Source organism: Rattus norvegicus, chromosome 16 (genome assembly GCF_021556685.1).
Source record: "Rattus norvegicus strain SHRSP/BbbUtx chromosome 16, alternate assembly SHRSP_T2T, whole genome shotgun sequence".
NCBI classification, from domain to species: domain Eukaryota; kingdom Metazoa; phylum Chordata; class Mammalia; order Rodentia; family Muridae; genus Rattus; species Rattus norvegicus.
Genome location: NC_141549.1, coordinates 81,105,829 through 81,133,519, shown reverse-complemented (window position 1 = coordinate 81,133,519; position 27,691 = coordinate 81,105,829). Strand labels below are relative to the sequence as shown.

At 38.3% G+C, this 27,691-nt stretch overlaps 2 protein-coding genes across 2 annotated transcripts in view; both read right to left on the bottom strand.

The window, feature by feature from the left end:
• The window catches only part of Erich1 (glutamate-rich 1), a gene marked incomplete at its 5' end in the record, with an annotated part of 52,793,804 nt that overhangs the window by 2,530,844 nt on the left and 50,235,269 nt on the right, over positions 1 to 27,691 (bottom strand).
• Csmd1 (CUB and Sushi multiple domains 1) overlaps positions 1 to 27,691 on the bottom strand; it is a 1,600,021-nt gene that overhangs the window by 779,550 nt on the left and 792,780 nt on the right. For both annotated transcript variants that reach the window (XM_087588866.1, NM_001037327.2), the window contains exons 4-5: positions 20,192 to 20,386; positions 2,685 to 2,892 (exon numbers count right to left, since the gene is read on the bottom strand). In XM_087588866.1, coding sequence (XP_087444992.1) covers positions 2,685 to 2,892; positions 20,192 to 20,386 — 403 coding nt within the window. The remainder of the gene's footprint in view (positions 1 to 2,684; positions 2,893 to 20,191; positions 20,387 to 27,691) is intronic.

Genomic DNA, 27,691 nt, shown 5'->3' with positions numbered 1-27,691 from the left:
GAGAGAAAAAGCAAAGGACAGGGAAGATGACTTACTTGTGGTGAATAAGAGACAATAAGGAGCCTAGGAGGAGAGGAAGGGAGGGGAAAGAGGAGCAAAAGGGAAGAGAAGAACAAATGGGAAAGGAAGAGGGATGGGATGAAGGGATGAGAGGATGGAGATGAGGGGTTGAGAGAATGGCGATGAGGGGATGAGGAGGAGATAATTAATTTGTAATGAATAAGGAATTAAATCAATGAAGATTAGAGAAAGGGAAGAGAGGGGTGAGGAATAGGAAGGGATTCATGTGGGATGCATACAGAAATGGAGATTCCAGAAAACAGAATGTCCTCTGGCCCGAGAACAGAGCAGACATTTTTCTCCTCTGTGACAGTAACACAGGAAGGAGTTGCTCCCCGTTTTGGAGTGACAATCACCTCTCTGGCAACTGCCTTGGGTTCTCTTTCTATTTCAGTCACTTACGCTGTTCCCTGAACTCCCACACTCTCCATTTTACTTGGCAAAAAGCCACACCACACTTTATAAACAGTAAGTTCATTCCTGTTTTCCAATCTCTCCCTCACTCTGACACCTTGTATCAACACTATCAGTCAACATCCAACACCCAATACCCAACATACCCAGGTTCTCACAAATTTAAAGTTAACCAAGTAATTTCTGCAACTCATTTACCATATACTTTTTATTCCAAACACTTTAGATAGTTATAAAGTAGTTCCCCATAAAATATTTATGTATTTAAATAGTTTGAAGTATTTGGATAACTTGTTTCTACAGCAACAATTGGCACATGATTAATGACTTTTTTCATGAACTTAAAAAGCATTTAAACGTGGCTTCTTAGGGCCTCATTTAAGTCAGAGTGACTAGTAATGAAGTTCAGAGTTTTCAGTGAGCCTCAGCATTCATAGCTCTAATTCTCAGTAATACAAGATGAGTAAGAGTTGTAGCCAATACATGAGGATGAAGAACAATGGCTGATGTCAAAGTCATATTAAAGGTGAATAAAATGGTACAGTTCATGACAGTGGTTGTGGACTTTGCTAAAATCAACACACAGTGGTGTGTTTCTCAAAGGCATTTTTGTGCTTATTCTTGGTTGATCCTCATATCATTCTTACCCCAGCTATCCCCTTGTTCCTGTCTATGTCTCCCCTCCACATTCTCCTTTTTACTGTCTATCCAATGTTCAAATACCTTCCTAATATCTTCCTTTAAAGTCTTTATGCACATCATGGACTTCTGTATTTACACACACAGACACACACATCTTATTGTTTTATGTGCATGAACATTTTTCCTACATAGATGTCCTTTTAAATCTGGGTCACTTCAATTAATGTATTTTTTTCTAGGTATATCAATTTTATGCAAAGTTTTTCTTTACAGCTGAATAAAATTCTACCAAATTTATATGCAACATTTTCATTATTTACTATTTATCTACTCAATATTTATTGATGGACATTTAGGTTGATTACATTTTCTTTGTCCTGCAGGTAGAGCCCACAGTAAATATGGATGTGCAAATGACTCTAGTAAGATGTAAAGTCCGTTGGCTGTGTGCCCAGGAGTCATACAGCTGTATTCTAATGACGTTCTATTTTTGTTTTTACTTCTGTAATTGGAATAATATTTAACATAAGAGAAATAAAACTCAAGGGAGAAAATTATGTATCCATTTTTGTGAACACAGAGCTTCTAGTTATGGAAAACCAAGTGATTTGGCTCCATGTTAAAGACTGGTGTAAGGAGGATCTCCTATCAGCTTACACATTTAGCTTTGTCATCCCTTCACTTCTGAACACAAGTAAAGCCTGAAAACCATTGGAATATTTTAACACTTTCTCCAATAACTCTTCTGCTTATACACACATGACCAGTTGTTCCGTTGTGCCTGTGATTATGATTCTCAAATTAGCTCATGGCTCAAAGCCCAAACTAGAGGACTAGAAGCAACTTTAACATACCAAAATCATTTAAATAATTAAAACAATAGAAAGTACAACCTGCAACATGTAGTCCAGAGATATGAAGCTGGAATCAAGCCATTTTATATCTGTCTTTTTAACTTTCCATTTTAGAACTATAGCTGGGGACACAGTGAAGTCAGCTCTGTTACAAGCACGGCTGACTTCAATCTCCTTTCTGTCATGCACTCAACTCCTGACCTCCAGTTGGCCAGACTCAGCGTACATCATGCTAGAGTCCACACTATCTCTGTTTTGAGATATTTCCTCACAGGCAGTTCTGGAGTTGCCTGTCCCTCTTCACAAAGGGGCGGAAATGCATCGTGTTCCCGCTGCCATTTTCCTCACCATTTTAAAATCTCAAAGCCTAAACACATCTGCTCATACTGCATCATCTCTAGATGAGAGTCAAGGCCAAGGGGTCCTCCTAAGCTCTTCCTGGGAAGATTTGAGTGTTATATGAGAGAATGCAAAACTATTCAAGTGCTCATGTCTTTTCTAGCTTCAAATGCCAGTGTAGAAACACCTCAGACACTGAAACAGGTTACAACAGAGCATCAAGGGGAAAAAATACCATACTCAATGTTAGCATTCTGTTATAAATACAACAGTCAAGTTAGCCAACAACAATCCACTGACAACATGTAGCAGATCCTCTTTCTCCCCAAATAGATGCAAAGACTACTGACAGCTCACATGACTACTCAAACTCACCATATGGACGGCGCTTCTGTCCCGCTGATCTCTAAAAAGTCGTATCCTTCCTCCAGCTGGAAGTCAGTAAAAACAAGAGCAATGGTGTCCCCAGGCTCAGCCAAGATGGTCCACGTGCAGTCTGCATTGTTGTCGTACTCTGAGGGGAAGTGAGGGCTGGATATGGAAGCGCTGGTTCCCCTTAGGGTTCCCCCGCAGGCTCCCTCAGCTGTAGGAGCAGAAACGAAAATGCAACTCAATCCTCAGAAGCCTGTCACATGTAAGCATTTTCACAAATGTCCCTATTGTCCACCAACAAAGTGTTTCTGGATTTAGATTGAAGGTAATCTAAAAAGATCATTTCCAGGTAATTAATTTAGCTTCATAGGTGATGTATAAAAGCCAAAGATTAATTGCCATTATCAAGCCAATGTTACAGTGGGAAAAAAAATAAAACTGACAAAAAGTGAGTTTAACATATAAATAAATACCCAAATATACAGTTAATGCAATTAAGCTCTTCTTAGGGAGATGCAAGACAGACCTTTATACTTACTATTTACTGTATATGTAACTGCACAACTGTAAATATTACTATAAAACTGTCAAATTTTATGCATTAATACATCATATAAATAAATGATCATTAACAAACAACATAACTTTACTTAACATTTAGAATTTATTTTTCTCTGCAGTTCCTTTGTAGGCTCACAAAATTAATTGCTTCAATGTAAAACCAGCTGCAAACACAGCAACACCAGGTTTACGACATTAAATTCACAAAACACTGCTCATGACTGAAACTGGAATCCAACATCGTAGTTGAATGGTTGAAATGTGTTGATTTAAATACAGCTTTTGAGATGTACATCCATGTACTAGTTCTAATTATTGCTAGGCCATCTTTCTCCCAAAGTTTAGAAGGGAAATTACTGGTGTTTGAAGATCCTAATCACTCTCTTATGGGGATCTACAAGCTTCAGCTTTATGACTGGGAACTGAAGTAGTTTGGATTAAGGTAGAATCCAGCAGAAGTCTAAACTAGAAATCTGCAGAATAAACTTTACCGGATTCTTCTGGTAAAGACTTCAGTAACTAGAAGTTACATGGAAGCTGTGTGTGTTCGCAGGGCCAGGGGGAGTGGAGTACCATGGCCTCAGCATGCCTGTTTGCTGAAGCTGAGCACACACAGCCAGCACGCACTAGCAATCCTCGTGCATAGTCACCCACTGTTGAAAGTATTAACTACTTTTAGGGTTTTCTGTGAAGCCCTTGTAGAATGGTGACTCTGGGGCTTATGAACTCAAGAGCATTTTATTATGTTAACATCTGAGGGGAGCTGTGGTGAGGCCAAAATGTAAAGTGTTGTACGGGAGAATGATCTCAAATTCCCTGCTTCTAGACTAGTGGCTTTGAAAGTCACTTGGTTGCCTACCATGTGTATCCTGGGTCTAAGAACTCACACTTGACCAAGATGCACAAACCCTGTTGCCTGTAGCCATTCAAGGAGCAGAAAGGAGGCACAAGTTTATGACCACAGTGATGAAGAAAAAAAGCGATATAAGCAAGACAAAAGATAGAAAACGAAAGAGAAATAAAAGGGAAGAGAGATGAAAACATGTTTCATTTTTCTGAATCTGAACTTGTGATCAAGATTTGTATGGTACGTATTCCAAAACCAGAAGAAAAATTTCAAATCAGTTATAATTAGATTATCCCTAATTCATATTCAAGTTTATTATATTTATTTTATTGTGTGTGTTCCCTTCTGAGACAGGGCATCAATATGTTGTCCTCATTGACTCCAAATATGTTATGTAGCTTTAGCCCATTTCAGACTGTTCTATCAGTCTGTGTGCCTGTGTGCATAGCGTGTCTTCTGGAAAATTGCAGAACTCTGGTTATCTGATTCATAACTATTTTGAGAATTTCATGTAAACACACGGGCACAGAAGTTTATGAGAAGTTTCTATTATATCGCATTTGCTGAAGATGGAGTGTTGATTGCTGATATAAAGAAAAAATATCTATTAACTATGAAATGTTAAGAATATTGTCGAATGAAATAACAAGGTCAACTAATTGATGTTTAAATTGATCAATTTAAATAATTTATTTCAAAACAAAAAGGGTAAGACATTTATTGTTTGAAACATGGTGACAAGCACAAGTTTATAACATTGTAATTTATGAAGAAATTTGATGTTCAGCAAGTGTTAGGCATTCTCACGGTGCTATAAGTATTTGGAGAGTTTAAATTTAAAAACTTTAGTCAAGACATACACATACACACATACACACACACATGTCCTCCTCAAGATTAATAAATGAAAGATTTTTTGGGGGGTCTGTTCTAATTACAATTGACAATCCACTTTATCTTACATTCATGAGCAAAATAGTTATGACAAAGCAGTAGCTCGGGTTCCTTTCTTTTTCTATCTACATGTGTAAATGAGGATGTCACAATATTACATTTCCATTAAATGAAGCATAAAAAGAAATTAGTAACAACTCACAACTAATTTTCATGGAATATATCATGATCTCTTTTCATTGCCCAGGAATATTCCAATGTTTTAAAAAATCTATCAGGCTTTGACAGCTACTCTTGTAAGTCTGTTCTGCAGCATGTGACTTAAGATGCTGTCTTGCGTTATTCTCCCCCATTCTATAAGATCCAAGCCTATTACCAGCTATTAGCCCTTCAGCACCGCGGACAGCTCTAGGCCCTACCTCTTGGATCACAGGAAAGCTGCTGAAAAACATCTTAGCCAGGTCAGTCACAGTGAACACTTCTTGATTGGCTGCATTCTGGGTGCAGAATGAATCAAATTTCCAGTGGCCCCCAAGATACATGTAAAATTTTAATGCAACAGATAAAGAAGTAAATTAAATTCTAAGAGCGCATAGCTGAAGTCACCACTGGTGTTGGGGACCATGAGCATATGTGTTGTGGATGGCTGCACTTTGATTATAGGAATTTTGTTATCACCAGAAGTCCTGAAAAATAGCTGTTCTCACCAGTTCTGTTCGGAGACATAGACTTGTAATTATGAGACATAATAATCTATTAAAATGATATAGTATAGTAGCTTGAGTCAAGAAGAGTTGTTGGTTAAAAGATATTTTACTTATTTATAGTCATTAAAACAAGGGTGATATTCATGGAGCTTTCAAAGTACCTGTTCCCATAAAAAATTTTTTTGATCTGAGAAAATAAAAAAATATTTGAAAACTGTCTCATTTGGATATATTTTACATAATGCACTAAATAAATAAATAAATAAATAAATAAATAAATAACAAGCAAACATAAGTAAGGGAACTGAATAGGAAAATAGCTGTCTGATTTTTTCTAAGCAAAATTATGTATTTTCTTTAGAAAGACATAATAGCTTGTACTCAGAATACTTTGGCATATGGTACTCTCTAACTCATCCTAGCCTGGATGAATTCATGCGTGGCAAATAAAAGTTTAATATCTTCACATTGATAATTCAGGTAGAGATGTGTCTCTTGGCTGAAGTGAGTTACAAGTGTAGTCTGAACCTAAGAGAAAAAACACAGGTCTATGTAAAAAATATGCTATGTTTTAATAATATTTTACTTATTATTATCAGAAGCGAGACACTAAAATATTAAGAAGGATTATAAAAAATGTAAGTCATCCTTGTCAATATTTAGTATTATATTAATATATTAGAAGTTTCTTCCACCCCTCAAACATGGGTAAACAATAAAACACCACAAATATTTTAAGGTTTTTATAGTAGTATTTTATCATGAAATTTATATTTATAATGTGGAAAATATGGGAATCTAATTAAATAAATCTTATTAAAAGCCCATCCCTTCCTTTATTATAAAAAAATCAAGTTATCATCATAGTTGCTGGGATACTATTCTGCTGTGAAACTTAATATGCAACACATAGTTTTTAAATGAATGGTGGTTACCAACATCAATTATTTAATTTGGCTTTTGGAAACTTTTACCATAGGATTTCTACGTGGAAATGTGATAGCAGAGCCAAGGGGCATAGGTGTGGTTCCCACAGAAGAAGACTTCTCATATGGAAAGCATCTTTTAAATCTATTCTGTGTCCAATTCTTACAGCGACTTTCATTTTACGATAAAAATGTTGACCCACTAAAGTAAGTCTGAATTTGTCTGAGTGAAATCAGACAGAAAACAGTATTTTCAAAGAGAGATGTGCCAGTCTACTGGTTTCTATAAGTGGGGAATGACTTTAAACATTAAAAAAGGTTACACATTTATATTTTTCCCTCTGGGAATTTTGAACCTATTCTTACATTGTTTAAAGTGAGAAGTCTTATTCTCAATGTAAAATGTCCCTTGTATTTGTTTAGCTAAAATCTATTTTATATATACAGTTCAAAAATATCAAACAGAGCATGGTTTAAAAGCCTAACTTTGCCATGTAATGAAGAACTGAAAACTCTCCAATCTGCAAAGTGAGTCATTTACATGAGATACAATGCACCCAACTTGCCATGAGTTCCTGGCCCCAACTTGATTGATCATTCACGTCATCATCACATTTGTCCTTTCCTACAAAGTTATTGACTTTGCACAGCTGCTCTTCACCACATCCCATTTTTGCTGTCTCTATGTCCCAAGATCATTCCTCACAAGATCCTATGTGATCACTGAGGGTCTGTGATTCCTGACACCAGTCCAGGGAGTCCCCATGTCAGGGTTAAGTTTATAAAATGAAATATTTGCAATGGCAATGCCCAGTCTGTCTTCTACTTAAGACATACAGCTGCCTGCTACTAGTGTCTTCTAGACAAAATAGGGAAGCTACATCCAGGAAACGCTTAGAATATGCTTGCCTAACCAAGATCTACATGATGACATCACCAGTTGACATGCAAAACACTGTATAAATTCCACAATATTCTACTCTACATGAAGAGGTATAGCCAATCGGTGCTGAGAGAGAAGAATTTCTTGCCACCAGTGATAAATCCTTCATGAGCTTATCCAATTCTAACTAAGTTTCACACACACACACACACACACACACACACACACACACACACACACACACGCACACACAAGCTACATTAACTGAGTGAGCTCAGTAAGTTGGCTGGTTAGACATTATGTATATATGTGTATCGTGTATAATATGTACAGAAGGAGTTATGAGGTTGAGGAGGAGTTAATTTGGAGGATGAGAGGGAGGAAAATGGTAGTAATACAGTACTCCTATATGAAATTATGAGAATATATTCTCAAAAACTGCAATGGGAGCATGGTTTATCGAGAGGATTAAACGAGTAGGAATGGTTAAGCATACATTAATGGCTAGGCAAATTCAAACTGCTAGGTATGAACAGAGCTCTCCTCTATTTGTCTCACTAAAGCTGGTCACAATACAGTGTTAACTTACAAGCGTGTTGAGCACTGTGCTGACTGGATTTCATGCTGTGTTAACTCAAACGAGGTTTATTTGGGAAGAAGGAATCGTAATAGAAAAATAATGTGTCATATGATTGTCCTGTAGGCAAATCTGTAGAGCATTTTCCTGATTAATGAGTGAAATGGGTTAGTCCAGCTCAGTGTCAGTGATGTCACCTCTGGACTTGTGATCCTGGGTGCTATAAGGAAGCAGGCTGAGCAAGTCATGCTGAGAACCCAGTAGACAGTTCTACTCCATGGTCTCTGTGTCATCTCTTGACTCTGGGTACCTGATCTGTCCAGCCTTTCCTTAGCGATGGACTCTGATGTGGAACTATAAATTCAGGTAGACTCTCTCTGCTCCCTTTGCTTTTGGTTGTAGAGCTTTATCACAACAATAGAAAAGTAATTAAGGCAAACTTGTTGCAAAGTTTCTGTTCTGTGTGTACCCAGGGTCTATAATTCCTGATACCAGTTCAGCCAGTCCTCAGGGAGGTTCACACAGCCTCCACTTCCTAGGTCTCTATGCTTGTTGGAATAAAAGTGAAAAGTTGGCAGTGGCCGCAGCAGGCGGCTGTACTCCTCTGAATTCCACTTCTCCAGACCCAGAGTGAGTATAACACTTTCCTCTGCTTCCACTATGCCATCTAGGGGCACAGAGCATCCAAGTCTCATTCTCATAAAGCCTGTCCTTCTAGGTGAAATTATATTTTATGTTCATGGATTGCTCTATGTTTGGGACAATTAGGATATTTTCCTTGCTACCTAGTTATTCTTGACCTCATCTCTCATGCTCTCAAAAACCTACAAATTTCCTTTTGCCATTCCCCTAAATTCTATGCTCCCAAACCTTGGACAATTTTGCTTATGGACTCTACCAGACAAGGTCAGTTAGAACTGGAGATTCTACATTCTAGCAACTTCTGAGAAAGGGTCATCAAGGAGTAGAAGCTGATATCATCTTTTAATGTCACAGGTTTAAACATTGAGAAGGTCTCTGCATAAGCTATAGACTACCAATCTTCAGGAAGACATGTCCACCTCTGTGGTTGCAACCAGCATTTCTAGATTCCATTTATCTTCCCTAGATCAGCAGGTATGAATCTCCTGTCACTAGATTCTAATAGCTATCTTCTTCTGAGTGTACAGAAAGATCTACAGGTATCATTATTATTTTGGGAATATTTTAACTACTGGCTCACTTCTGTGTATCTTCTAGCTTCTGTGTCTAAGATATGTATTTTAATGCTTGACTCAGTGTTAACCAAGGAACTCTTGTTAGCAAGTACGGTCCTTAATTCATTCATCCATCTTTTAGCTTCCTGACTCCAACTTGAACATTCATGCCGTCATCACCATTATCCTTTCCTACAAAGGTTATTGACTTTGCACAGCTGCTCGTCACCACATCCCATTTTTGCTGTCTGTATACCCCAAGATCATTCACTCAAGTATCTAAACTGTGATAAGTTATTGACCCCCAGTACCCCATGTGTTCTGTGTATTCTGCCTTCCGTAATCTGTGTCCTTCCCATTCATTTCCAATTGAGGATCCCCTAGTCACTTGAAACATTCACTATATTTCCTCCCTGTTGTCAGCCAGAGCGTCACTGGAAGAGTCTTCAGACTGAGGTCTAAAAGAAACTCATGTTTATTATCATTATTATTATTAAAACCAGTTGGAGAGGAGTCAGAGGTATGTGAACACAGGGGATACTCATCATTTAAACTGCATTGAGGGAGATCACGAACTGTGGTATCCGGAGCAGAATTTGCCCATGGCAGCTGAGATGTCTGAAGTTCTGAAACCGGAGTCTACAGGTACCTGTGCTGAATTCTGTCACCCTCAGTGACTATAGTACTAGCAAACAGAAGTGTGAAGCAGGAGCGTGCTATGGACATAGTCCTTCTTGGAGGATTGAAAGAGCATTCATCCATCTAGTTGATATAGAACCTGAGGATCTCCAAGGAAATTGTTAAAGATGCATTAACTAGCATAGGGGTGATATTGAATCTTCAGGGCAAAATTCTTGCCATTAAACTTCCCATATGACTGCCTGTCATGGTGGATGGAATCTGTTTGGGCGGGTGTTCAGTTGGTGATCAGATGCATGGGGTTCTATTGCTTGAGATCTGGCACAGTCTGTACCCAGGAAAAGATAATTTAAAATGTTATGTAGCAATGCATAAAACTAAAATATCTGCAATAAGCATTTTTATTATCTTCTAAGCATGTTGTAAGGCTTATTCCTTTGACTTGGTAAATGTGTGTGGAAGTCATTCTTTGTCCACACTGGTGTTATTTTAGATGACTTCTCTCACTGGCATGGAACTCCTAGATATCTAGGCTGCTGGCCAGTGAACGCCACAGATCTACCTACTGCCATCTCTCCAGTACTGGGATTGGAATGCTATATTACCTGGTTTGCTATGTGGATTCTGACAGGAAATGCAGACTTTTCACACTTGACTGTGTCTTTTTCTCAACTACATATGACGGTATTCAATAAGATAGGATGAGTACTGTGATTAGATATATATCCTGAAGTAGAGACAACATGGCAACCATGGAGACAAGGTCAACTAGATTTAAAAATCCATATTTCTTTCCATACTTTTTTTTCCAAATTCAGTAATAATTCTATTGGCATATATTGTCTTGGATGCAAAAAGTGCATAAAATTAAATTGTCTAAAACCACAGTCCTAATTTAAAATAGAGCTTGTGATGTGAAGTGTGCCCCATGCAGTCTTCCCTGGCATAATCTGCTCCTAACATAATAGATCACCTCTGGTGCACTTTACAGCAGGATTCTCTAACACTGCTGTATTAAAGCCTTCCAGAATGTAAGGGCCCTATGAGAGCAAGGCATATCTTCCGTGCTACTTTCCATTGTCTTGTTCTTTACTACCCTTTCATCCTCATCAGCTGAACATTTTCAGTTAGGTGTCTGGACTCACAGTTCATACATAATTGACAAGTGACATATGGATACACTAGCCTCATGATACAAGGTTTACCAGTTAAAGGAATCTTCCGTATAAACTATTTAAATAAGGTTGGGCATACGTCATCCATAAAGTTCGTTTACAGCACCTTGAAACTATTTCTGGTCTTCATTTAGTGGTATTTTTCTCTCTGAGAAAGTGTTCTAAGAGTCTACACTGTTCTTAAATGAGTAAAATAAGTCACCTCTGTAAAATATCAAAACAGCTGCTTTGTTCTGTAGTCCCTAAAATATCTCTAGCAGTGATAGTATGTTTTGGCATGTTTATGTGCATATTTATCTTAAATACTCATGTTTAGGCAAACAGAACCCAGGATAGACCTTGTTTGAATAAGCATAACACTCCATTCCCACCAATAATTTATACTTGATAGTTTGCAGATCGTGTTTCCAAACAAAAAAAGGTATACAATGAACTACCAAATGGAAACCTTTAAAAAAAATTATGCTGGAAAAGATTGGAGCAGAGGAATGTCAAAACTGTCCTTTAACTTCGTCTTTGTTGAGTTGTAGACACTGACAGATGCTGACAGTTCAGACACTGGGTTCATCATTCCAAATTCTACAATACGAGCATGAGCCTTGGCTGTCCTTGCTGACTATGGTTGTTCTCCGCCTCAGTAAAAGAATGAGCTCACTCCGGAAAGTGAAACACCTCTACCATGCATATACATATGGCTTTTGATCTCTGCCAGAGTGTGCTTTCAGATCTCATATGTGCTCAAGCCATTTCCAGTGACACAGACTCTTTCTGCTCTCTGTAGATGAAGATGTAGAACTCTTAGCTCCTCTAGTACCATGTCAGTGAGTGTACTTTCATGTATCCCACCATGATGGTAATGGACTTAGTCTCTGAAATTATAAGCCAACTCCAATTAAATGTTTTCCTTTATGAGTTGCCATAGACATCGTGTATTTTCACAGCAATAAGACCCAAACTAAGTAAATCTGTCATTGATTTTGGAGAAACTGTGCTCCATTTTTCACATATATTGTACATTTATGCTATTGATTTATTTCCTCTGGAACATTCTGACTGTACACAGTGCTTATGTTTATTATCTCCATATTGACTTTGGTTTTCTTTTTGAGTAATTTAGAAATATCAAAATTTTTAAGTCAGTTGTGGTGACTCTAACCTGTAGTCCCAGAAACTTGAAAACAGGAGTGGGTATTTTTATGAGTTCAATGTCAAACTGTGTTATTTAAAGAGACTGTCTCAATAAGTTAAACAACCAACCAACCAACCAATCAATCAATCAATGAAAATCACTTCCACACCAGGAATGTAAGGATGATTTAATGTGTATTAATAAATAAACAAACATAAAACAATGCTTTAAACGAGTGATGAACAGGGCATTTCAATAGATGAGAAAACTTAAATAAACTTCATTTCTGAATGATAGAATCTATAAAGAAATTAGGAGCAGAAAGATTATACATACATACACACTATATATATGTATATATATATTTATATATATATATGAAAAATGAAACTCATGTTCTCCAAAACCATTGACATACCAGCTTCATGTACAATTTGTGTCCACTATTAGCTTGATTCAAGAAGGAATGGAAAAGAGATAAAGCAGGAAACAAAAAAGTAAAGTTGTTCTTTTTCTCAAATTATATATGCTCCTATTCTTACCAAGTCACAAAGTATCCACCCTAAATCACAATAAACACCCCCAACCACATACCATATTACGAGACCAGTACACAGAAGTCAGTATGGCAATAACAAGAATATTAAGAATAACATAAGGAAAAGAACACCATTACAAATGGACCACATATACACAGGCACACAAATTAGTGAATAAATAACTCAATAAATCCCAGGTACAAATATAATTAGCAATATTAAATATTTATGTGAGTGAAAGCATAATGCATGAAAGAAAAATAGGAAGACACTGGAAGATAAAAAAAAAAAACCCTCCTATTTAATGGATGGCATTGAACCAGTATTTTAAAATTAATGGAATCACAAACAAAACTTCAATGATTTTCTTCTCAGGAATACTTTTAAATATCTTAATATCTATGTGGAAGTATTAAAGTCCCCACTAGTGTGACTAATACTGCATAAAAGCGCAGCCTGCCCATCTGTGTTCTGGCCACCAAAATGTGAAAAATTAATGCTGCTTGTCTGTCCTGTCGGTAAGACTGAGGTGCCTTGCCTCCCAGTCACCATGCATTGTACCCTCTGACACTGAGAGCTAAAGTTAACTAAAGACGAAGACAAAAGGTGGAACAGACAAATCCAAACTAACACTTATTAAGAAAATCTATCAAGATTTTACCTAACCCTAGTCAACATGCATGGCATAGGGAAAAGATCAGCACGTGTCATAAAGATATGGAAACATAGCAAGAGTTCTCATAAAATGCTTGTAGGGATATGAATGCACCCCAAAGAATGGAATATGAGTTTTTTGTAGAAGAAGACTTTTCATATTGCCTTCCATCAATGAAAGAATACTCTTAGGTATAATTCTTGCTAAAACTAACTTTAAAGTACACAAAGCTCCCTTCATCTCAAAGAGGCCTCAGTGTTTCTCACTAGATAAAGAACCCGCATCACATGACCACTTTGTTACCTTTAACCCATCTTCTTATCAGTTCTTAGAATTAAGCTAATCTGTGGTAAAAAGCATCAAAACTCTGTATGGAATAAGGACAGGTATAGGAGGCTGAACATAGTGGTTCACACTTGTAATCCCAGGAAGCTGAGACAGGGTAATCAGTGCTAGTTAAACTGTAGTCTGGGCTAAGGATGAAGATCATGTGTTAAAAAATATGCAAGAGAAAAAAAAGTCCTTAAATTAATAAAGACAGCAATTCTGAGCTGTTCAGTGTAGCATCCACTGGCTTAGGTGTCTCTGATAACTTGAAATGTAGCTACCATATTTTGCATACAGATATGTAATTATTGTAAAAAATATACTAGATTTTGAAATCAATATGAAAATTATAAAACATATCATAAGTCATTAATATTGACCGTGTACCCCATGATAAATTTTTGGATGTCTTTGTCTAATACAAGCTAGCAATAAACCTCTTCTGTTTCTTTCTATAAAGAGCTCTTTCCAGTGTTGGGCATCATTCATGTGTAAAAGTAGGACATGTTCAGTGGACGGACCATTCAACACAGTGAAGCAGCTGCCTATAGCCTGACCAATGCTGACATGAACTGGTGAAGTTCCTTTCAGCCCCCTGCCAGGTGCTAAGTCTTTTGACTAATTGCTATCAGTTCACTTGATAAGTCACATCTGTCATGTTTGCCTAGTTCATAGCAAGTATCTTAGCTTAATTTTAAAAACTATTAATAAGAAACTCATTCATTGGTCCAGATATTCTCCCTCTTTATTTCTCTATGGTTCTATCTTTCTATATCTCTTATAATATATCAATCACTTATCAAACATTTGTAAATGTGGATTATTATATTTCCAATAGAATATTTTATTCACGAGTGTGTGCACTGTCCATGAAAATGTATTCCACATATGTACACTATTCGACGGTCAGAGCTTCTAGAACTGGATTTACAGGCCAGTTGTAGCCACCGTGAGAGAACTGGAAATCAAACTCAGGTCCTTTGCAAGAACAGCCCGTGCTTTTCACCATAAGCTGTCTCTGCACTCTACTGCTCAGCAGCATTTGCTTGCAAGTTAAGTTCCTTCTATTCTGACATCTCATGTGTTTCAGCTCTCACAGGAAGAATATGGGCCAAGATAAGCCATGAGAAAATGAAATAATGCTTTAAAATTTAGGGATGATAGTACAAAATCTAAAGGTACAATGTGAAATGATGAAGCTTCTGGACAGAAACAGAATAAATATCTCAAGACATTGGTATTGGCCCCGATACTTGTGGTAAGATCCAAAAATTCACAGGCAACAACAAAAATGAACAGATGGACTATCAAACTATGAAGGGTCTTCATAGTAAAGAATAAAGTGAGATGTTCTGAAGAATGGGGGAGTTGTTTCCATAACAGTACCGATGTGAAAGGGAAAAGCACCAGAATAGATACATCACCCGAAACACAGAAAACATTAATAATAATAATAATAATAATAATAATAATAATAAATGAGACAGTGGAAGTTGGGCAGACAAGTGCAAAGGTTATTTTCCACAGGGGAGACTACACCACTAGACAGCAATTTTAAAACTACCGATATTGACTACAAGAGGGTGTAGTTTCTCCTCACTTTGAATAACTGTTATCAAAAGACTGTGCTAATAAATGAAGATTACAAATAAACTTGAAAGTAGCAAGAGTGAGAATGCAGAGAAAAGGAAATCCGTGCACATGATGGATGATTGCTCGGGAAGTAAATTAAATCCACTACAGGAAGGATTGAAGCTCTCATAATAGCAAAAATGTTGCCCAGAGGTTCCACTACACGGTACATATTTAAGGGATGTTTAATGATTTCCCAGGAGAGCTAATTTGGTAGCCAATTTTTCCACAGTACAATTCTTGACAGCTAAGATGTGGAATCAAATGTGATCCTCTGGTGTCCATGTATAGCCTGAGCAATCATACATGTAGGAAACCATGATGAGAGAACAGTAGCATAGCATTGACACACATGGGATCCACCTGTTTCATTTCCTACAAGAAGTATCTGAGTAATGCATTTACCTCGTTTCTTCCCCTGTGCATAAGCCTGTACTCCTTCAGACCTCAGGGCTGTACATTCTGCATTCTACTTTTGAATGAACCTCTTTTCCTTCCAAGGTCTTTGATCTCAGAGGATGCTGGGTTCAGTAGTATCTAAATGATCTAATAATTTATGAAATAGGGAAAAGCAAGGCAATTTAAGAAAGCATTTGCTTCACTGGCTATTGTGTCCTTTATGGATTGCCTTGAGAGCCTCATGCCCGCTGTTATTTCTTGTTCCTAAAGACACATTACTGTATGCACAAGGAAATGGTCCAGCTTCCATGGAAGAGGAGTGAGGATGATGATGGACGGAGAGGTGATGGGTTAAGATGAGGAATGAGGTAATGTTGGCTCCTAAGTGAGAGTCCTGAGCTCATGCCTAAAAGAAATGGCCCCTGCAAGTTGCTGTGATCCACTTTATCATTTGTTGACCCCACTATGCCTGCAGGAATTCCTGAGAAGAGCATTCCATAAGTGTATATGGTCCACAGACTTAGGTGTTACTCTTGTCAGTTAGACACTTGTGGTGGGAAGGAAAAGTAAAAATTTATAGTACTGGCTAGAAGACACAGTGAACCAATACTGTAGTGTTACTGGCACTGAGATTGCCTGGAATCAGACTCAGACAATTTCTGGAACTAAACAGCCAGAACTTTTGGGAATCAGAAAATACACTCACTTCATTTAAAACCCAGCTCTCCCACACCACTGAGTTTTCTGTTTATTTGGTTGTTTTTTAATGCAGCTCCTGGAAATGCAACCTCCTCATATTTATCAGTATTAGACCATTGATTTTTTTTCTTTATTATTGAGTTATCCCAGTCAATAAGAAGTGGTATGTGTCTCCTATTAGTTTTTTTATAAACTTTGAATTCTTCCCAGTCCATGAATTATAAAAGCCATGACTATAAATGTGTTTATCTATAACATAGAAGACCATGTTTCCCTTGACAAAGTGAGGCATTAATAAAAACTTGAGCGAAGAACAAGAAAGATATGAAAAGTTTGTTATATCCACTTTGACTTCATACAATTTATAGCTGCAGAATTGGTAAAGACATTTAGTGAAAAAAAACAGATGGCTGAGGACAATATGAGAAAAAAATGAACATGTATAAACAGAAAATTTCCAATGGATTTGGTAAATTCTAATGCAGAAAGCAAGCAAGCATATTTCTTTTTTTTTTTTTTTTTATTAACTTGAGTATTTCTTATATACATTTCGAGTGTTATTCCCTTTCCCGGTTTCCGGGCAAACATCCCCCTCCCCCCTCCCCTTCCTTATGGGTGTTCCCCTCCCAACCCTCCCACCATTGCCGCCCTCCCCCCATAGACTAGTTCACTGGGGGTTCAGTCTTAGCAGGACCCAGGGCTTCCCCTTCCACTGGTGCTCTTACTAGGATATTCATTGCTACCTATGGGGTCAGAGTCCAGGGTCAGTCCATGTATAGTCTTTAGGTAGTGGCTTAGTCCCTGGAAGCTCTGGTTGCTTGGCATTGTTGTACATATGGGGTCTCGAGCCCCTTCAAGCTCTTCCAGTTCTTTCTCTGATTCCTTCAATAGGGGACCTATTCTCAGTTCAGTGGTTTGCTGCTGGCATTCGCCTCTGTATTTGCTGTATTCTGGCTGTGTCTCTCAGGAGCGATCTACATCCGGCTCCTGTCGGTCTGCACTTCTTTGCTTCATCCATCTAGTCCAATTGGGTGGCTGTATATGTATGGGCCAAATGTGGGACAGGCTCTGAATGGGTGTTCCTTCAGTCTCTGTTTTAATCTTTGCCTCTCCCTTCCCTGCCAAGGGTATTCTTTTTCCTCATTTAAAGAAGGAGTGAAGCATTCACATTTTGATCATCCGTCTTGAGTTTCGTTTGTTCTAGGGATCTAGGGTAATTCAAGCATTTGGGCTAATAGCCACTTATCAATGAGTGCATACCATGTATGTCTTTCTGTGATTGGGTTAGTTCACTCAGGATGATATTTTCCAGTTCCAACCATTTGCCTACGAATTTCATAAACTCGTTGTTTTTGATAGCTGAGTAGTATTCCATTGTGTAGATGTACCACATTTTCTGTATCCATTCCTCTGTTGAAGGGCATCTAGGTTCTTTCCATTTTCTGGCTATTATAAATAAGGCTGCGATGAACATAGTGGAGCACGTGTCTCTTTTATATGTTGAGGCATCTTTTGGGTATATGCCCAAGAGAGGTATAGCTGGATCCTCAGGCAGTTCAATGTCCAATTTTCTGAGGAACCTCCAGACTGATTTCCAGAATGGTTTTACCAGTCTGCAATCCCACCAACAATGGAGGAGTGTTCCTCTTTCTCCACAACCTCGCCAGCATCTGCTGTCACCTGAGTTTTTGATCTTAGCCAATCGCACTGGTGTGAGGTGAAATCTCAGGGTTGTTTTGCATATTTCAACTCCTGGTTCTCAAGGCTGAGATGAGTTCTCCTACTATTGTAGGAGTAGCATTTAGACATTAACTAACATCTGAAGGAGTAACAAAATAAATAATTACAACATAAAACTTTATTTTTTTATTAATTGAAGCTGTTAAGATGATATAGTGTGGGTGAGGATGAAGGTAGAAAGAAATGTTTGAAAGAAAATAAAACATGGCTGAACTTGATGTTTAAAGTGTGTAGGGAATGACTGGAAGAACAAATTATTAACTTTCAGTTCACCAGAGTGAGCCATGCCAACCATGGTGGGAAGGATGGATGGAGAAGGAAGGGAACTTCAGGACATTACAATGGATGATGACACTGTCTTTCAAGGGGGGTCAGTTATTCAAGAGAGCCATGGAAAAGCATAAGGAAAGGCTGCTGACTCTGGATCCTGATGGCATGCTCATTGTGACACCAGAAAGACGGAGATTATGAACAGCAGTAAGAACATAAAACAGGTGTGATTAACTTTAGGAACACCCAGAGAAAATAAACAATTGGGGAAGACTGCTAGACACGTGGGAGAGAAGATAACAGCCATATAAGAATTTTTCCAGAAATAAGGAACAACTTTAAAGGTGCTAAATCCCAGCTCTGGACTCTGAACATGTGCCTGGGCCTGAGCACTTTCCTACATGCCCTCTTAGATTCTATACCTGTGACATGGGTCTTTTATGTCACCCCTCTTTGGAGATTCATTGAGAAAGCAACCCTGGGCCATAGTAACTGACCATTCCAAACTAACTTGAGAGCTAGGAAGCTGCCCCCATAAAATCTTTAGCATCAGAGTGTTCATGAGACTCCAACATTTGACCCACAAATAGCTAGATAATAAGATGCGTTAAAACATGTGTATGGATTTAATGATTGGGAGTAAAAGCTGTTGCCAGACAAACATGGGTAAAAAGTTAGATTTGGTTGAGCAAACTTTTGTTTTATTTACTTATTTATTTTTGAGATAGTAGTCTCTGATTGCCCAAGCTGATGTCAAAATACGTAGCAGATGATGACTTTGAACCTTGATATTTCTATCTCTCTTCCAAGTTCTGGGATCAATGGAGTTGGCCAGCATGCTCAGCAAACTTTTCTTGCATTATTTGATAAATAGATATCAACATTTACACCAGTGGGTGAGTGTGAGTTTAAACCATGGGACTGCCTTCCTGACATCTCATTAAAACTTCAATAACTATTAACCTGCTCTTTTATTTCTAAATCAACAAGATGAGCCTTTCTTAGAAACCCCCAGTCCAGGATTTAATAATTCTTTCTCAAATACAGTGATAGTAAAATAATCCCACCGCAGAGGCTGGACATGACAGAGACTAGGAAAAGGCACCAACTCACAGAAACATGGTTCATTGCTCTGTGGTTACCTTGTGTCAAATGGCAGAATGTTGGAAGAGCCTTTAGAAGAGGAGATTGAATTGTTTAATCACCTTTAAATATTAATGTGGAATGGATAAACAAGGGAGCATAAGATAAAACAAACAAACAAAACAAGATAAGACACAACAATGCAAGTACAGTGGCTCCTGCCTGAAATCCTAGCTCTCAGGAACCTGAGACAGGAGGATCACTATGAATGTGAGGATTTAGAAATAAAGTAATGATGAAAAAGCTAAACGAAAGAAGAAGAAATTCATGTGTGATTAGGAAACTTAACCAAGCTGACTCTATAAATAGAAATGTGGACATCTCTGAAAGGAAGAAATATGGATATATAAGATCTAACGGTAGGCTTGCTGGTCTAAGGTCTTAACATGTTTTTTTGTTTGTTTGTTTGTTTGTTTGTTTTTGCTTTTTCCACGTTGCATCTTATATGGTGGATAAAAGGATACACTGCCCAATGCTCCCCCTTGAACTAGATATGAAGCTGCGAATGTCAGTTTCAAAGCCACTCCCCAGGCTCAGGCTTCCCTTCTCAGAGGCACAGGGCATAAACCTACCTCTGCAGAAAGGAGCTGGGAAGTCCCAGGATGCACCATTCCCTGGGCTGACGATGCAAGTCAGAATGGCGTGACCTTCCAAGATGTAGCCGGAGAGACAGCTGTATCTGATCTTGTCGCCTATGTTGAACCTCGTTCCATGGAGAACTCCTTTCAGTATCTCCCCAGGGTTTCCACACGTGTGACTAGGTAAAACTGTTGGAGGGAGAAAAGGAAATTGAAGGAAATGTTCCAAGGAGATGCATTTATATCATAAAATAAGCACTATGCTTGGCCTACTAAAATCAGCAAGTTCGTGCAATAGAAAAATAGATCACTGCACTTAGGAGCTGAACAGAAAATGCGTTTGGAATTTCGAACATCCACCCTGCCACAATTTGATAATGACTTTTGGAAAGTGCAAACAAATGCATTTGGTGAAAGGAATAATTCTATTCATGTTTGTCTTCCAGAAGAGATCTAGATTATGTTGGTAGTAACGAGATTTCACGTGAGGCAGGAAGAACCAAAACCAGAGAAAAATGTCTGAGCTGGGGTACAGATCCATGCCATTGTGTTTTTTAGCTCAGGCCTCATCATTAATTGATTATCTACATCATTAATTGATATCCAGTCTATATTTATCTCAAGACTGCAGCTGCAGTGCCCTGTTAATACACATCACTAATATCTAATTTATGTGCAGTCTCAGACCTCAGCGTCAGTGCCATGCTCCTGATACACATCACGATATGGTATTCAATCCATGTTAATCCTCAGACCTCAGCATCACTACCACACCTGATACATATCACTAAATCGTATTCAATGCATGTTTATTCTCAGCATCTGTGCCACACACCCGATAGACATCACTAAACAGTATCCAACCCATGTTTATTCCTAGGCCTCAGCTTCAGCACTACACACCTGATAGACACTACTCGACAGTATCTAGTACATCCTTATTCTCAGCACCAATACTGCACATCTGATACACATCACTAAACAGTATACAATCACTGCTGATTCTCAGCATCAGCACCACACCTGATACACATTACTGACCAGTAACCAACACATTATTTGTTTTCAGACCCCACCAGCAGTACCACTTTTGGTTCATATCACTAATTGGTATCCAACCCATGTTTCATACATAAGATGTGCACTAAAGAATAAACAAAAGAATTTCACTCCAGCCATCAACTTGAGAAATGGTGCTGTTCTTAGAACCCTGCCCTAGAGTCTGCTCACTGGGCATTCTCAGCTCTCTTCACTCTATTTGGGTGGCCAAAGCAAATGCTTTAATGATTTGCAGTTCAAAGTTAGGTTCTTGAGGCTGTTTGTTCTGGAGTCTTCTTTTCACAATGAAAGATTCTCACCCAATTCACCTGCATGGGGCCCTGTCCAAGTGATTTGCTATCCCTGGCCAAAATACACTGTTTTGGATGGCATTGATACCACTTGGTGGAAAGGATAAGAAAGAGAAGGCTCCATAGTTTTCCTTTAAATTTAGACATCCCACCAGGAATTCAGTGCTTTCTGTGAAATAGATATTTTAAGAGACCTACTATTTTAAAAATATTTTCAAATAAAAACCAATTTACAAAGGAATAAATTATTTTCTTTTGTATTCACTTCATGCTTGTGTGTGTGTTTTAATGACTTTTATTAAGTATGTTTATTTTAACATGAATATTATAACATAAACTAGACTACCCAGGGATATTTAGAAAGGAAATGTGAATTCATAGGTGGTTAATAGTACCTTTATAGTAACGAAGCAACTACTCACAAATACTACAGTCTAAAAAAAACTATAAAATGTTTAGAAGCTTAAATATTTCATTTAAGTAAGTAAGCTTACATTTCAGTAAGTCAGATGTCCACTTTGCTGTCCTTCACAGAAAGAAAATTTAGAACTGGCCTCATCCTTCATGCTGTTTTTTACAGCCAAGAGGCATTTGAAGAAAAGGCTCAGCTTCAGACACTGCAGGAACTGTAAATCCAAACCACAGTGAAACATTTCTTTCTCTAAGCCAATGAATGTATGTGAGGAGGCCACCATAACCACTACTGGGAAGACAAACATGTTTATCCCCTGTGGGTCTAGATGTAGATGAATAAATCCATTGTAGAAAGAATCATGAAATTCCGCCCAAAACTAAATGTAGAATTGCCAGGGAATGCAGAAGTGGCATCATTGACAAGGAGGACAAGGGGAAGAAGGAGAAGAAATCAGAGACAATGGGACAAGAATGGCCTCCTACTCGATGGGAACACTATTTACAGCAGCCAAGACACAGAAGCAACCTAGTTGTGCACAAACCAGTAAACGGGTCAAAAGATAATGAGGAGTGGGGCTGGAAAGAAGGACCTGCAGGTAAGAATACTTGTCTCATAAGCCAGAGGAGCTAAGTTAACCCACTGGGAAACAAACATAGGCTGAAATAGAGAACTGACTCCATGAAAGTGTCCTCTGACCTCCATATACAGGCTGCAATATGTACATGCAACCAGATCATGATGATGACGACAATGATGACAATGATGATAGAGAGGATTCTAAGTATAAAATGAAAATGTGGTACACATACCATTCTGTCATTTGTTCCTACTCAGTGCTACTGAGCCTGGAGCACACAGCACATATGAAACAAGCCAGACAGAGACTCAAGTTGGAAGGCTTACTGATGCCTTATTTGCAGAAAATTCATTGTTTGCTGTTAGGATAATTACTGTTTAATTAGCTCCTAATAGTACTTCTTGCTAAAACTAACATACTTACTGTGTGTCCAGATAAATTGTTTTCCAAAAGACAAGTGTTATTAAATCAAATACATTAATGCCTTGGACTTACTAAGGAGAATTGCAACTGGCAGGGAAATCAAACGCCCCACTCTGGAGATAAGGGCAATCTGCTCAACATTTGCATAGGTTCTACTGTTGAAAATAGACTTCAAATGCACACGTACTATCACTCTCTAGTATACAAAAAAGCTGATGTAACACAATTCTTCAGTGAAGAAGAGGTAGACAAGGTTCTCGGAAATTGCACAGAATTCACAAGCCTCTGGAGTCGTGTGTGTTTGTGTGCGTGTGATATGTATGTTCATGTGATATATACACATATATATATGATGCATTTATGTTTGAATGTACATATCATATATGTAAATATAATATAAATGTATGGGTGGGTGATTTGTATTATATATGGGGGCAGAGTGGAGTGTGAGGGAGCAGAGTGAGTGTGAGGGTGTCTGTGTATATGCATTTCTGTCTATGGAACTACAGAGTTATGAGGTGGGTATTTTTGGTGCCAACAGAGTTTCTTAGGCAGGAAGTGGGAGAGTTCTATTTCTTCTACTCTGAAGACCCTTCGATACCTTTCTCTTTGTTCCTGTATATGGGGGTGGCCTTCACCATTACACCTTGACACTTGATTAAAGTGGAATTTGAAAACCGAATCTTTAAAAACTGCCATCTTTGTGAGACCAGACACCATTTCAAAGGACGGGGGAAGTGGGAGATGGAGGTTGTCTCCAGTCTCCTTTGTAATTCCTCGTAGTTGTTTATTCCGTGAAAACAGCTCTGTCTGTTTGCTTCACAGACTGGGTGTGAAGATTGGAGCAGATCGCATAATCTGCAAATATCTGTTTCTTCTGACCCTGTTATGAAGCTGATTGTAAACAGATGAGAATGGTTCTGCTGGGTGCAAATTGATTGACATGGGAAGAAGACATTTAGCTTCTATGTATGAAATGTCTAGAGGCAGAACAGGCCCCCCTTCAGCACGCTCTTGCTTTAGCATTCATTAGTGCAGATGAATGACAAATCTAATGGCTGACATGCAGTGCATGTTCTCAATCTGTAATAATGGATACACACAGACACACATACACACACACAGACACACACACAGTTAGGCATCAGGGTGCTAAAATGATTTTAAGAATTTTACAGTAAAGTAAGTACAGTGACTGAAAATCAAACTCTTTGATAAACAGTGTAATGTAATATATCTGAGACATAGTGGTTGAGAATACTTATTTTCAGCTAATTTTATTTTATTTCTGAATTCTTAATTTTAAAGTGAGATTTACAAACAATGACAATGCAAAACCATTCATATTATTAAACCACTGTCAATCTCATAAAAGTTGTAGAATTATAAAATAAAAGGGATTAATGATATCCAGTCCATGCAAATATTTAAGGCCAAACGTGTGAAAGTAGCCAATATAGAGAAATGTAGTGTCTGAAGAAAACAAATTAAGATCAATTCTATTCAAACCAATTATTACTTCTGCCAGTTTGCCCCTTGGTCCTCTGAGGCTCCTTTCCTCTGTGTAGGGGAGAACCAGGGCAGTGAGGTGGGAGTGGATGGGTAGGAGGGGAGCATCCTCCTTGAAGCAGGACAGGGGAATAAGAGAGGTGGGAACTGGGAATAACATTTGGAATGTAAATACATAAAATATCCAATAAGAAAAAAAAACCCTACTCTCTCTGACACTTTCCCTGAAGTTGGTAAAAGTCTTTTCACATCTGCAGAAACAAGAGTACAGTAAGCCTTTAGCAAACTCTTACAGAATTGACTTGAAATCTTCATTTAATCCTTCCCAATCCTTGCTTGAATAAAGTGACCCCTGTCCCATAGGGACTCCAAGACAGAGGTTTTTGTAGTATGAGAATTCTACACAGGGCGAGCATTTGGTCATGTGGAAGAATTACCTTAAAGTCACTGTGCATTGTAGGCACGGCTCCCTCAACCCGCCCCAACCTCCAGGGCAGGATTCCATCAGACAGCTGGGGAGTTAACACCCAGGACTGGGAACATGGGCTGTCACTCTAATTATGCTGCAGAATTTCTCACTGTAAGGCTTCTGATTTGGCAAGCACATATGGTCACAACTCAGTGACTTAATTGGCTATCACATCAAGCCTTTAACCCAACTGTTTAAGTGATTAAATGGGTGTCATATTAAATCCCTGCCCAAAGAAAAGTGAAAGTCTGCTAGTACATGAAAATTCACCATTAATATTCATTAATGAACGGAACACAAGGCTAACATGTAGGGTTTGAAATTCTCAGAGGAATGGTGGCATCTTCAGCAGACTGTGCACGATGATTGGGGCCTTATGAGACCATTAGATGCTTTTATCCTGAAACTGGATCCTTAGGGATTTGTGCAGAAATTTGTACACACATTGCCTTCCTGATAGTCTCTTATCTTAAGTCAAATAAATAAATAAATAAATAAATAAATAATCTTCAAATAGCCACTTAATAAAGCACACTGGAGACATTAAGTGTTTGCCTGTAGGCAGTGGGTTAGAGCCAGTTTCTCATCCATTCCCATTGACCCCTTAGAAATGTAAATAGAATATAATTATGTAGTCTTCAATAATACCAAAACCCAGGTTTTCAGAGCTCGAGGCCTGACATCTGTTCTTTCTAGAAAAAGAGAAATACTAGCAGGGTGGAATCATGACAAGATGGCTGAGGTTCCTAAGGTCTGTTTTCCCGTCTCATAATTTCTCTCCAGCCAAGGGGACCAAGAAGAACCATCTAAATAATATCATAATGCAAAGTCCTAAGTACCAATGAGGCTATGTGGACATGAGCATGATATGCCTGCTCAGGTAGAGCGGTAAAGTTTGGTTATATCAGAATGAAAGGATTAGTCTTGAGTGGGGTGAACAGCAGAGGCCAATGCTTATGGTCAATTAGCACAGTGTGCTACAGGCATCCCAGCCCTGACAGGCACTTGAATTTCTTCCCAAGAGACCTACTCCTTGATGTGGATTATGGTCTAATTCCCACTTTCCAAGTCTGAATAAATTCTAAGGCCCATTGTAGTGTCTTGGGATTCAGTCGGTGGCAGGTTGCTCTGTATGGTATATCATTCTGTACATTCTACCAACTCTCAGTTCCTAATTTGGAATATTTTTTATATACACAAACCTGTTAAAAGTTTGTCACAACAGACTGACGCTTAAGATGGAATACAGTTATTAAAATTACTGAGGAAGGTATAAAAAAATCTATAACCTTATTTTGCAATATTGATGCTTATTTTCCCTTGACTAATAATAATTGATAATATTGGAAACACATTATGGTATATACTGCTTTTTGATCTATATTGTCATTTATACACACACACACACACACAGAGAGAGAGAGAGAGAGAGAGAGAGAGAGAGAGAGAGAGAGGGAGAGAGAAAGAAACTTAAGGCTTTGCTCTAGTTTGTATTTGAAACATCCCCAAGGGGCCATGCATTAAAGTTTGTTCACATTCGTTAGCACGATCTGAGCTGGTGCAAGCTTAAAGGGTGGATCCTAGGGAGAAGAAAGTGGGTTACTGGGGGTAATCCTTGATCAGGAGTTATTGGGCAGTAGGCTTCTGCTTGCTCTAGGTTTCTGCAGAATAAACAGGCTCCCCACATCACATACTCACATCATAAAATTCTGTCTCCCTGCTGGCTCTAAGCAACAGGGTCAGAAAACTATAGACAGATACCTCTAAAACCATAAGTCAAAATACCCCTTTCCTCTTTATAGGCTGTCTGCCATGTGTCAAATGACAGTGACACAAAGCTGATTACCACATTTGCTGGCATAAACAATGGGTAAATGTTATTCTGTGCTCTGGTTTAACCAGCTGAAACTCACAAGAACCTCTTTATCTCTCCCGACTGAAGGCACATTCTGTCTGAGTGTCATGAATCTGAAGCTAGCTGTAACTTTGCCTTTCTTATCATAAATGCCACAAAAATTAATCTAGATTCAAGTTTTTATAAAACCTCAATAAAGAGGCATATGGAAAAGTTACTCTGGTGGAGCAACTATATTCACAATGCCATACCCTGTATCCACTCTAAGACACACTATGTGTAGTGTAAACACCCACTGTTCCATGCATGCAGTCTCATTCAAATGTAGATTAAAGATAGTTAGGGGATAGAAAATATCTAGCATTTACCCATCCAAATAAATTTCCAACTGTCTCAACTAAAAACTACAAACACAAAAAGAAGAAAATACACAACGTCAAGAAAGCAAAGCAAAACTAAACCACACCAAAGCAGGGCAGAGGATGAAAGGTACGAATGCAACAGGCAGTCCTAAAGTAACAACAGAACAAAATCATAGCTAACAAAAGAGCAAAGCCGATACATTGCAACCATAAAATGTGAGTCTATAAGAAATGAGATAGGAAGAAAATGCAGGAAAGTAAAAAACACAGATAAAAGGGTAAAGCCAGAAGGATCCAATAAACTGTCCTAATAGTCATATGAAAGCTAAAGTTATAACCATCTCAGGTAAGATGCAGAGACTTGACTGCAGTGGTGGACTGGAGGCCAAGGTCAAGTCTTCACCACCCTTATCAGGAAGTTTATCTACCACATCTGTAATTCCAGTTTCAGGAGAACCCGTGTTCTCTTCTGGCTACTCAGGTCTCTACACACATTTGGTACTCACAATGCATGAAGACACTAACTCACATAAAA